We start from the raw sequence: 13,526 nt of genomic DNA on the forward strand, positions 1-13,526 counted from the left end.
ACCATGTCTACTGAAGTTCGAGGGTCATTTAACACACAAAATAAGTGGATCATGATCGCATGGAAACAATCTGAAAAACAGTGATAGATTCATCCTTGTTTTTTGACTTTCACACTTTTTCAGTTGTCAATAATTAGTTTAGATGAATGAATTTCTGTTGAGAAAATGCATATTAGTTAAGTATTGTAAAAAAATCCAAAGAAATAAAAGTTAAAATATGTCTGTATATAAATACTGTTCTGAGATTATGTCTAACAAATGCCACTAGATGTCAGCACAAGGGAACGTGTTAATACGTGGTAGTTTTATACTTCACAGCAGAAGTCCACTATGTATTCTATTTTTGTTTAGCTTGTTATTGAAATACAGTACACATCAACTAAGTAACTTGGGTATAGAAATATATTTAATGGAAATTAACTGAAACTCAACTTATTTCTCTTTTCTTTATATCGTACTTTGTTTGAATTAAATGATGTTTAAATCAGTTCCATGATTGAGAAAGGGTTCATGAATAGTACCTAATAGCAGTTTGATTTTTCTAACTCTTTCTCAGCTACAATAATACATTATTGACAATACGTTTCTTTCATTTGAGTACAACATGATTTTAGAAAGATCAGGTTCAAAACATGCAAGGCGCACTTTCCCCATTTTTTTTTGTGTTTAAAAGCATCATTTAGCAATATAATTTACTAAAACATCATTGTTCCGGATTGTACAGTGCTACTAATGTCTCCTCCTGGTTTTGGACATAAGAGTAACAACTGTGTAATGCAGAAACATATTTCAGGAACAATAGGAAAAAACAAAAAACACCAATACAATGTGGATAACAGTAGCAATGATCAAATCTTCTGACTAATTACTTTACCCATGTGGCATTAGGCGTTCCACAGCATGCTGTAGTTGCACAGTGCACAATTACTTCTAATGTGAAAACCCATGAATACTTAGATACAGAAATAATCTTTTCATTGAATCAGTAAAATACATTAAATTAAATTAAAACAAGTTTCTCAATAGTTTTCTTAATAAAGCAAACTCATTAAATAATTCATTTTGATATTAGAAAAAAAGTAGGAGAAACAATAAAGAAATAAAATGAGAAATGAGGAAACAGAATAATATCCAAGGGAAGAAAGGTAATAGTAGTTATGAATCTCATATAAATGAGTGCAGTTAAAGTATTACTGGTACTTCCAGTATCTTAAAAAAAAATAAAAACAAAAATCTTCAATGCATCAAAACTTAAAGATAGAAAAAATTCACAGATAAAGAAAAAGACTTAAAATGTTAAAATTTCCCCACTTTTAAGTCCAATTCATCCATAGTGCTATTAGACTCTAGTGATAGAATCTTTATCATCGGTTTTATGAACTTTGATAAGCACTGCTATTTTCTTCCCCTTTTAATGCTGGTCTTGTCTACAGAAACCCTTTCAGGATTTTACTAAGTTGCAGAACAGACAAATGACTCAGTGCCTTGCTTGCTCATTGAGACTCATTTGAGAAAACCAAAATAAAGGCAGAGCTCAATTCCAGAAAAATGATCAATGGTTATTTGAAATCCACCTCAAGGCAAAAAATAAATTCTTTCCTTTTCGAAACTTCTATATGAATCTGAAATTCAGTGAAGTATCTTTCAGCATTAAAAAAAACAAAACATGTTTAACAGGGAAAGGCAAGCTAGAGCAAACAATTTTTCTAACAATCAACTAAATATTAACACATTAGGTATATAAACTTAAAGCGTTTTAAGCTTTTTTCAAAAACATTAGATTTCAAGTTTGGCAACTTTTCTTTTTAATAAAAATTCAGACAGTTTTCACTGTTGGCAATCAGAACCACAACCTTAGTGCAATATTATATTTATTTCTTACAGTAATTTTGGTTGCCATACAAGAGTATTAAGGATTGGGGAAAGTGCAAGTTACAGGAGCTTGATTTTTAATCAATTCGAAATAAGAGGAATTAAAGCACAAAAATTACAGCAACATAGATAACGTGAACACAAGTTGTTACACAAACTATAGCGAGAAACATATTAATATCTAAAAAAGAAAAGAAAAAAATGTAATGGGAAAATTATCAATATTTGTGGCTCATACACATAATCATTGCCAGATCAACTGGGTAATGCTGTTTAAGAACTCAGAAAAATCACTATTTTTATTAACTTAAGTACCACAAATAATTAACGTTTGTGATATGTAAATTCTGTAAATCAACAGTCACATCTAGTCATTTTATAATATATGAATTAAACTTAAAACGTTTCCAGACACCCAGGGAAAGGAGTCTGTGCAGTTATACACAATTTACATCTTGTGAGCTTTTGGTATTGTATACACAAATATTACAGAAACTAGGCATGTAAATGCAATTTATTTAAATTACAGTATATAAACAAAAGTTGATCCTAAAACCTGGAATTATCGTAACATATTTCATAGAGCTCTAACACCTTGTTTCCCACTGTCATAGGAGCATGTAATAACAGGGTCTTCCCCCCCACCCCTTACCCCCAAAATTTCCAAAGCTGTTGAAAATACTAGGAGGCAATGTTGTGTCTGTTACTATTGCTTTCTGTAGCAAAAATCAAACAGAGCTAGAGACCAATTCATCTTGGCAGAGGTGTATTTTATTGGTAAAAGTAGGTCCTTTCAGGCCTCATTACCTTTAGTTCATTAAGACACATGTAAAAATAAACTATTTCATTAGCTCTTTAAATGTTTTAATCTCTTTTCTACTAATTATACTGTACCTATTCTTTAAGTGCCTGAAAAGATACATAAGCAAGAAACACACCTGTTTAAGAAAGGGATTACCATCTGCTGTAATTTACTGTGTATGTCAGCACTCATTAAACCTAAATTCAACAATAAGGTTGTGATGAAAAAGTAGCTTAAAAGTATCCTCTACATTTTTTTTTTACTACCGTATTATCTAATGTGTTTTCTGGCACATATTATAGAGGTAATACCAACTGTATTCAGGGAAACAAAAAAGGAGCATGGCATTAGTGGTTTACTTACTGAATTCTGTATCATCACCAAATGGAAGACAATGATGGCTGAATTACCATTTTTACACTTTTTAAAGTATTCTATGGCCTTGAGGTGCCATTACTGAATATCTGAGTGAAACCGTTGTTCTCTACAACAATATCCATTTAATTATGGAAAAATTCAGTACTCTTGAAGGTAAAATGCCTTAATACTTCAATTTTATTACAAGGTTACTTGGAACGTTCAAATACAAATATATTATAGCAACAGATGTTAAGTCAAAAGACTTGTTCCAGAAAGGGGGAAGGAGGTTGAATAGTAGCTTTTTGTGAGTATCCAATGCATTGTTTACTGTAACCACTTTTGAAGAAATATTCATCCTCCTTTGAAGAAGTTCTAGCAAAGATAGAAAATATAACACAGCTCTGCTGGTTCAGATGCATCCAAATGAGGTTGATTTTAAAAAGGTTGAGACTTTTATAATTATTCCACAGAAATAGTATTAAACCACAAAAGTTTTTTTGTTTTTCTTTTTAACTTTCTAGCACTGAAGTGGCACAAAGGCTGCCCAGTAGACCAGCCACTTATTTTCTTAAAATATTGTGCTTATAAACTATCTGTACAACTATTTAAACTTGCAGTAAAGAAAGATATTTAAATTGCTAAACTGTATGTACTCATTCTAGGGCTGTTGCAGACCTAATTAGACACTTGGTTGTCAGGAAAAAAGAAAGAAAGAAAGAAAGATAGAAAGAAAAAAAACCAAAGGGAAAAAATTAGAGATAGGCTGGACCATATCAAGGGAAGAGAATTCAGGTACCTTTCAAAGTGTGGGAAAACCTGTCATGGTAGGCAAAAATCTGGCTACCCACACACAATTTACCTACCATGCATACATTGAATATTATTATTTAGAAAGTAAAATTTACAAAACTTGCTAAATTTATGATGTGTTGATTTCAAGAGAAGATCAGAAACAGAGAGAAACTTGTTAACTTTTTCTGTTTAAAAAAGTTAAATGGGCCAAATTTTTGCATCAATGACATGGATGCTCTTTCCTGGAAAAAAAAACCCTGAGCCCTGCTGTAGAAGCAGCCAGTCAATATTCAACCCCTTTCCTTTCAAACATTAAGCCTTCAAAAACAAAACCAAAACTATGGTCAGTAGAATGGTCACCTACTGAAATATTTATATTCCTATTAAAAGGCCAAAATCCTGATCCTATACAAGTCAGAGGCAAAATTTCTATTAACATCAGTGGGAACATTAGCCTTTCTTTTCAATCACTACTTGAGATATCCATTTAAAACAGTCCCATTTTCTAGTCAGCTACTAAGACCCACCATACGTTTAATGAAATCATAGAGTCAGTCAATGACATGAAGTGCATCCTTTAGATTTTTTTAAGACAGCTTTCAGACACGATGGGTCCCTTAAGATCCTGCCTGACATGTCTGAAAATCTGATTAAAAACATCTAAAGGATGTACTTCATGTCACTAACACTACGATTCCATTAAAATGTATGTTGCGCCTCAGTAGCCATTACCCGGTTGAAAAATGGTATCTTGAGTTTAAACTAGCTTAATTGTGTTTCACCTTTGACTGAGAATTCCCTTCCACCTACTACTGATCAAGTCCATAGAGCATATGTAGAACGCTGTTCTGCCACCTTGGAAGTGTACTAAGTGTAAATGCAGAAATAAAGAAATACCAAAGTAAAGCAGAACAAAGTTGCCTTTGAACCAGAATTCCCAATACCACAAACACCTTTACCAAGAAATCAAGCACCTATATTTGATAAAAATGGTTTCAAAGGTAATGAAGCACTGACCATGCATATATAAAAAGCAAAGCAAAACAAAACAAAGCCCAACATTTTTAGAAGAGCATATGACAAGAGTGTCAAGAACTGAAAAACAGTATAGTGCTTTTTGTGAATAAGTAAAATGTTCATGGTTGTAAATGAAAACGAAACTTGTATGTTCTGATCCCAGCAGAAAGGCATTATTAATGGATAGATAATATTTTTAAAGTTAACAGTTATCTCTCTTCCTCATCTCTCTCCACACCTTCAAAATAAAATGGTCCTATTAATTTCATTTATGTAGGTTCGTGTTTGGGCATTAAACATGCAGTCTGCATGACCTGAGTACCAGGAGCTAAATTAAACCAATTTCTTTTGCTGGCACTCGCAGGTAGCCAAGGCATTTTAGGTATTTCAGTACCAGCCCATCTCTACTTATGAAGAGAAGTTTGTGAGGCAAAAGGAGCCATTCTTATCTGTCCAGTAGTTGTTTCAAAGCTCTTTCTATGTTCATTCTGTGCCCAACTCTAGTCACTCCAAGGTCTATCAAGTCTTCCTTCTGAAGGTTTGGTAAATGGGTGCCATCTATTTCATTGTCCATAAAGGTTTCTTTATGTTCACCTAAGTTTAGACTTTCCAACCAATCTGCCACATCTGGTTTAGTCCACAGGTGGACAGGCTTAGTTGTAAAAGGCTTATTTGAGATTGGCTGTTGTAATATTGAGGGAGAAGGAGACCTGCTGCGGCCTGTGTTCAAGCCAAATAAGTCCCCAGAAGGAGGCTGGCTGGGTAGGCTAAATACATCAGACAGAGTTGGAGAAGGAGATGAAGCTGAAGCAGAACCAGTCAGAGGAGCAGGCATGATGTCTTTATTAATTTCTGTTGGTGAAACCACAGGGCTTGGAGCATGTCTTGCTCCCGATGTCCTACTGTCATAGTCTGGGGACCTGCTCTGCAGTGTGATCGGCTGGTTGGTTCCAGGCCGGACAGTGAAAGTGATAGTTGTACTTCGGGTACCTGAGACAGTACTCATGACTTCTGTGCTCCTAAAACGATAAACAGGAAACATTCAGACACACTGAAAACTGAATAAAGCAAAAACAAAACAAAACAAAACACAAAATAAAACAAAAAAGTCCAACCCCCCCAAAACCTTTCTTTATCAACAGAGGTAAAATGACTTTGGAATAATAAAGGAAGTTCTGTTTGTAAGAGATCTGTTACAAATGAATATAATTTTTGTTACAAGGTCGGGTTACAGGCACTAGCACCCAAAAAGTACCACAGAAATCTTTCCCATGAAACACACTCAATGGTAAGCCATGATTTGATCAGCATGAACACTCTTGCTTTAAAAGTGGCTAAAAAAATTCCAGAAAACCCAACAAATTTACATTTTCTTCCCTTTACACGGGCAGTATAAGTTAACTCAACATTAAGTGAAAAACTGTTACACATGGTACCTTTGTGTATTAGCTCTAAATAGGACTGGTTGAAGCATAGATGAGAAACTGAATTTCCTCACAAAGCAGACAGGGAGTGATTAGATCTTTTATGCTTAATTGTTTCCACGCAGGATTAAATCAAGATTTCAATTTTGTACATAGTGTAATAAGGCAGGTAAAATACAGTATGTCATCTGAAACTGTTTCCTTCAAGCATGCTATTTATTTAGGCTTCTTTATAGAAATCTAATGTTCAATGAATTTTAATGTATTTTTTTGATTTTGTTCATACATGGAACAGGTTTCTGAAAGTGCTGTCTACACCCTTGAGCCCTGCTGGCTCTTAAGAGCAAAAGGTCAACTTAAGACAGTCCCCATTAAAAAGGCTTCGCTTTTTTAATAACAATAATGAACAAAAGGCTGCCTAATAAAAGTGCCATGCGTGCTGTAGCAGTGTTGATGCTTGAAACAGCAGCCCAATAATGCCCTAGGAGCGACCCCCGATGGTCCGTTAGTTCCTACCCTCCCTGCCCCAATAGGCCATTGGGTGCAGAGCTGTGCCTGCTGTGGCAGAGACTCCCTGCGTGGGGGTGTGTAGGGGAGGGCAAAGCACTATTCTGGTTACCCAACTGGCTCCCTATAGCCCAGGTACACTGGGTGCAGGACTGTGCTGGCCCAGCTCTTGTGGCTCGGCAGCGCTACGCAAGGCTGCCCCTGCTGTGGCAATGAGGGGAACATCTTGGCGGGGGGGGCATTGTGGCTTCCCCTGAATAGTCAGTGTCCAGGCTGGTGCCCCATCTTCCCCGCTGTAGTTATGCTCCAGTCCTGCTATCCCTTGTGCCAACCTATCACCATTTTTTAAACATTTCCTGCTAGATATTTTCTGTCAAACATGTTCCTCATTGTAACAACCACAAGGGTTCAACCATATAAAAATTAGCTGATAAAACAAATTTAACAGCCAGTTTTCTACTCTTCCCAATGTGCTGCTGTTTTGCTTAGGGTTAGATAATCAAAATGCATTCTTCCACTTAAATACTATGTGGCGATAAGTTATATTTCGTCTTTGGTTAAAAGTGAAATCAAAATTTATTACTGGTTTATTAGGCCCAGCTCTAGTGATTACCTGCTTAATCTTGTAAACTTCCTGAGCATCTTCAATGTGAATTCTCTGCCCTTAATATAGACTGGCTGTCTGAAGAACAAGCGTCTGAAATGCCTGTATACGAGCCAGGAGGCTGCTCCGAAACACTGTAATCGCAGCGCATGGGAGCAGACTGAATTATATCAAGTCTGCTGGAGTGTGGTAATTACCATGCTCCAGGCAGCCCCTGCATCTCATGTATCAGCATCCCTGTGGTTCAAAATGGCAGTAGGGGCACTTAATCTAAAGCTCATTGAATGAGGTTTAGAAGCACCCCCACTGCCATTTTGAAGAGTGGCGACACAGATACACGAGACACTCCGGGCACTTTAATTAAAGCCCCCTTCTCCCACCCCCACCCCCCACCCCTGGAGCATGTGTAAAAATGCCCAAAGATGTGCTCTGTGATTTTTCATGCACAATACTAGAATGACTATTTGTATGTTGGAAAAATTGTTTGAATGAAACACTAAGCAACACATACCTTAACTTATAAACCTTAGCTACCATAAGAACTGTTATAGTAGATTTAAGGCAATTGTATGGGCAGTGGTCTAAACAGAAAACATCTGGATTAACAATATGCAGTGTACTAACAGCATGCATTAGATCCAGCTGAAGCACATGAGCCTCAAAACCTTCACCTAATAACTGAGGAATCTGGTTGTTCCTAGGCACACAGGAATGAATACAGAAATAAATTACAGGGAGTTACATGAAGGCAGGAATATACTGCTCATCAGCAACTCCATGTAGCTGCCTGTATGCTTGCTTCTACTCTGTAGAATGAAATCTACCCTCTACTGTACTTTTTCCGTCAATGAAAGTTTTTAAAGAAAATTTTCAGTAGCCAATTAAATTCCAAATCCAGCTGAGCCAAGCTCAGTAACTTGCCTATTAGTAACCCTAGACCATGTATTTTCAACTTGGCCAGCATCCTATGTGCAAGCCCCAAGCCCCCAGGCCTGGGGGGGTTCAGATACTCCCCATATCCAGACTGGCATCCTACATGCAAGTCCTAGCCCTGAAGGCCTGAGGTTTAGATGCTCCCATCCAGCCTCCTCTTAGCCAAAAGGCCAAGAGTTTTCAGCTATGACAAGGTACCAGTTTGCAAAGAGGCACTTGCTACAGAGCATCTGGCACACTGTAAATTTCTGCTTTCATTTACAGTAACTTGTTTATGTGTCCATGCCTTAAGTGTTTTTCCAGGAACGTATCTTAGGCATGTGGAGTTCTACTTCTGTGCCTCTGTCTTGGCAGGGGTGGGCACATCTCCTGTCTAACCTTATTAGGGATTCTCAAGTTAAGTTTGAGCCTAAAGCACACAAACAGCATTGAGTTCAATACAGAACAGAGCAAGCACAAGCCCATTTCCATTCAGATCAACCATGCCAGAATCACTGGGCCAGTGCATGAATCTGTAAACTAGTAGTCAGGTCATTCACTTGGATATGGGAATCCTGGATTCAGATGTTTAATGTAAAATATTTAAACATTCCTTCAGCCAATAGAAAAAAATACAAACAGTCCTCACAGCAAGGACCAGAGCCCATAAATCATCTCTCAGGTGAGGTTTCCAAGCCATAAAGTAAGTGCCATTGCCATCTCTGACTCCTCTGTCTTAAATGAAAAGTTTGAAAGCAGAAAGGTAAATTTGCACTTTATAGACTAACTAAAGTAGACAGGATCTGATGAAGTGAGCTTCAGCCCATGAAAGCTTGTGATACATTTTTCTATTTTGGTTAGTTTATAAGATGCAAATCTATCCTGCCTTCTACTTGACATCAGACTAACAAGGCTAACTATGTCTCTGTTCAAATAAAGACTGAGCCTGTGATTCTATTCTAAAAGAGATGGACATAGGGCACCTAATTCCAGGGAAGGGCTCTGGGCTGAATCCCAGTCTCACATAGGCATCTTCTAGCTTCTCAGAGCTAGAAACCTGCAACTTGGCACTGTTGAATTTAACACACATCCTTTGCTTTGACATTTTATTTTGACTGGCTTAGGCCTTTTCCATGTTCTGTGGATGGGTTACGGCAAATAGCCCTGGGTGCCCAGCATAACCAGCACAGATCCATTTTTAGTAGAACGTATGTTATTATTCAGGACCTGCTTCTGAGGATCCTTACTTATTTGTGTAGTTAGTATTCACATGAACAGACCTACTTATTTCCATCTTAATGTTTTTACCAGGAACAGGCAATTTACTTTAACAATTATGGGATCAGTCCCTTATCTAAAGTGTAGCAGGGGCGATAGTTTTAGAAGTTATACATTACTTCATACTACTGTACTCTGACCAAGATAAAACCTTGCAATATTTTTTTTGAGCCTAATTTTTTCATGCCATCCAGTATTTGGTCCAAACAATGATAGGAAATTAGAAGAATGGGGGAAGAAAGTATTAGTAATACACAATTGAAGAAAAACACGTTACTTTTATTCATTTTTACTTATAGTTATGAGATGAAAATCTTATGTCTTAATAAGGCATGACAGGATACCTCTTTGAAAAATGTTAGGATGATGTTTTACTAACATCATCTACTAGGCTAGGGACAGACAATACACATAAACCAGTTTAAGTGATCAGAAACTGGTTTAAACTTGTAACAGAACAGATGTTCAGTGCACATAAACCAGTCTGAAAATAGCTGAAACTGGTTTGAGATGAACCTGGTTGAATATAGTATCAGACTTAACTGACTTGGGTCAAACTGATTTATGCAATGTCTGTCCCAGACCTCTTGCTGGTTTAAGATAAACCAGACTTCCCCAGCATCCCAGCATGCTCTCCAGGCTGGGCTCTCTGCTCCACAGCAGGGCTGGCCCCTCACTTCTGCTCCCTGACTGCAGCTTTGGCAGACTGCGGGCTGCTTCCCCACTCTCCCTCATCACTCCTTGCTAAGCAGGAATTCCCCTCTCCCCTCTCTTTCTTGATGAGAGGTATCTGTATATTAGCTAGCAGACCACATGCTGGCTACAGTCCCTGCTGAGTCAACGGGTAGAATCAACAGGCAGAATTAACAAGTGGCTGGGAATGTCCATCTGTTGTTTTCTTAATGGGGTGATAAACACTGTTACCAATTCCCTGCTGGGCTAATCAGAGCATCCTGCCAGGGCCTGGCCATGTTTCAACTTAGCTCAGTTCTGTGGAAGAGACGGGAGGGCTGCTCTAGCACCCCCCAACTTCTAGCCTGAGTCACTGCAGGCATGTGCCTGAATTTCTGGGACGTCTGTGCAGTTAAAAAGTGATTTAGCTTAGTCAGGTTAGTCTAACCTGCAAAGACTGAATCAATTCTGGCTCAGGCTTTTTGAAAAACTTTCCCTACTCCTCCCTCTACTCTGTCTCTTTGATTCTCCTGTTCTCATGCCTTAAAATAACAAACCATCCTTCCCCTTTTGTTTCAGCTGTTACATCTTGGAGACTGCTGCTGTATAGGACATGTGATCATTGTATACCCCACAATAAAGTACACCCACAAAATGACTAACTACCAATATTTTTTTCTTTTAAGAAAAGAGTAATGTAAACTGTTATCCTTCCAGTATTAATGTGCTTTTATACAACAGTCTACAATGTAGCCATACCTTCAATGTAAGAGATTACATACCACTTCCCTACTGTTCTGTGGTACATTGCTGCAATGGGAAAAAAAAAAAATCGAGAACAGTTCAATAAGGAAGTTATGGAAATTCCAACTGGTAAATATGTTACTGTGTGAATTATTATAGAAAGGGTGCTTTCTTATGCCTCATTAAGTCACCTTTTACAGTAGAAATGTTGGTATTTTCCTGCCTAAAACCAAATTTCATTAGAATTTATAAGCTGAATTCTCCCCTTTATTTGCATAGTTAAAAAGGTGAAAACCATGATAATTATTTTAAATAAATCTTACCCTATTAAGAATCTGCATATGGTAGTATTTTGTTGTAAACATTCACTTCTGTGTGACTGCAATGATTGCAATACACATTATGTTGTCTCATATTATAATCACAATATATAATTACTATATCACAATGGTGCATTTTCCATGTGTAGCAGCAGAAACATGGCTTGCAAAAAAGAGTTCTTATTAGCTTATTTTGAATCATACTTTCAGGATTTAAATATACCGTTATCTTTAATTTTTAAAGAGATTCAGTGGCAGACAGCATTTTTCTGTTAAAAAGTCTGTTATGCTCTCATTAGAGCTATTTTTACACTCTGCCTTGCCTAAAGACCTGCACTCTGTGACAAAGCTCTTCCAATAATAATAATAATAATAATAATAATAATAATAATAATAATAATAATAATAATAATTTTAGCAAAAGATAGAGCCAATACAATATAAGACCAGAACAGTATGAAAGGGTTTTCAAACCCTGATTTTCAAAACAAAATTATTTTGTTTTTGCTACATATAACCTTGAGATTTGACTCAAGTCCTGTATAAAATGAGGATGTTTGAAGCAAGGTTGTACAACAAAGCAGAGATTCAAAAGCTAATGCAATATTGTGTTAGCCACTCAGATCAGGTCAAATCTCAATGTGAAAGTGCTTGGGTTAGGGGGAGGGGAAGAAAATGAAGCAGAGTTCACAATCTCTGTGAGGGACAGTGGATAAGTGTGGATGTGGTAGCTGGTAGAATACAGTGATTTTTCTACTGGGTACGTACAAATGTCAGCTGCCTAAATATAGCCCTGAAGCCATACAGCTGTTCACTACTGCCAGAAGCTATGTAGGGAGCCCAATGTAAGCAATTGCGAGGGCGGGGGGAGGGGCTGGTGGGATCAAGGTGCACCAACTTAGATGTGCATGCCATTTTTTGGTTGAATTAAGGCCTCTGAATGCCTGTACGGTTGGGTATTTAGACTGACCCAACCCTGGTTAGGTCGATCTAAAAGGAACACCTGTACATACCCAGTGTAGTTATTTCAGGAACAGCCAGAGATGCTGTTTGAAAGGAGATCTCTGTTCAGATGATACTTTTTCAGTGAGAACATGGAATACTCATGATAGATTTGTGGGTTTCTGGGAAAATGGACCAAAAAAGCAGGTAGTTAGTAGCAGATGAATAGTTTTTGGCTAGGAAAATGCACTGGGATAAGGGGAAGGTGGATGGTTTCAGCAAGTGTGGGTAGTTTGTTCTTGAGTTGTACGTGAAAAGATCAGGAGTGGGCTAGAACTATAAAATAGAAAGAATAAAAGCTACAAGCATGCAGAATATATCAAGAGAGCCTGGCTGCACCTGATAAACAACTTGTAACATATAAATATAATAATCTCTTATGAACTTGTGACTTGTCTTCAGAATTTAACACACAAAACGGCACTAAGGAAAATCATATGAAACTTTTGTCAAAGTGGACGAGTATAAATTTAATGGATCTCCCATCAAATAGCTCATATTCACTGTGTTTTATGTGGTTAATCCCATAAAAAAGCAGATAATTATGAAAATGGTGAAGTGACATGTCTGAATATGTAAAGACTTGCTGAATCACCATCTGACATCAACCTACTGAATTGCATTGGCTAATTATTTGCCCAAAACAACAGAGGGATCATATTATTGAATAGCCTGTGTAAAATCTGACAGAAATGCTGTGAATAAAAATACTGCAGCAATATAGGTGTGAAGTCATTTCAAAAGTGGAAGTAAACAACTCTATCTAACAGAATAATTATATGAAAGTAACATAAGAAACAAAAACCCCCAACAACTATACTCTGAAATCCTAAACACTCCAAACATGTGAAAAACCAGACTTCTTCAGGAGCTAAACAAATTTAGATTAAAGTCTTTGTTTGAATCTTTCTGCAAGGGACTTTTATTTTTAATGTTCTGTAGGTCACAGGTTCTGAAATGGCCACCATTTCTGGATTTGCTAAAACTAATCCAAATAGGTTGCAATTTCTAACAAAGATAATAAATTGTGGAGTGACATTGAAAAAAAAGCACAACATAGACTACGCTTCTTGGCTGTCACTTACTTCATAGCACTTCAGCGTGACCTCTTCTGTTAGCAGTCATGAAAGCAAATAAAAATGACAAAATGGAATGACTGAAACACTGCAAAAAAAAAAAAAATACTTACAAAGCAACTGATCCTGTGAAACTGGCTGACA

General features: G+C 37.1%; 1 protein-coding gene across 3 annotated transcripts in view; it reads right to left on the reverse strand.

Annotated features, from left to right (window-relative positions):
- Positions 1–458: 458 nt before the first annotated feature.
- Positions 459–13,526, reverse strand: part of SHANK2 (SH3 and multiple ankyrin repeat domains 2) — a 736,911-nt gene continuing 723,843 nt past the window's right edge. For all 3 annotated transcript variants that reach the window (XM_090032909.1, XM_090032907.1, XM_090032908.1), the window contains one exon: positions 459–5,862. In XM_090032909.1, the coding sequence (XP_089889035.1) occupies positions 5,289–5,862 (574 nt within the window). In that variant the 3' untranslated portion in view covers positions 459–5,288. The remainder of the gene's footprint in view (positions 5,863–13,526) is intronic.

This window comes from Crocodylus siamensis, chromosome 2 (assembly GCF_052110815.1).
Source record: "Crocodylus siamensis isolate JL-2025a chromosome 2, ASM5211081v1, whole genome shotgun sequence".
NCBI lineage: Eukaryota > Metazoa > Chordata > Crocodylia > Crocodylidae > Crocodylus > Crocodylus siamensis.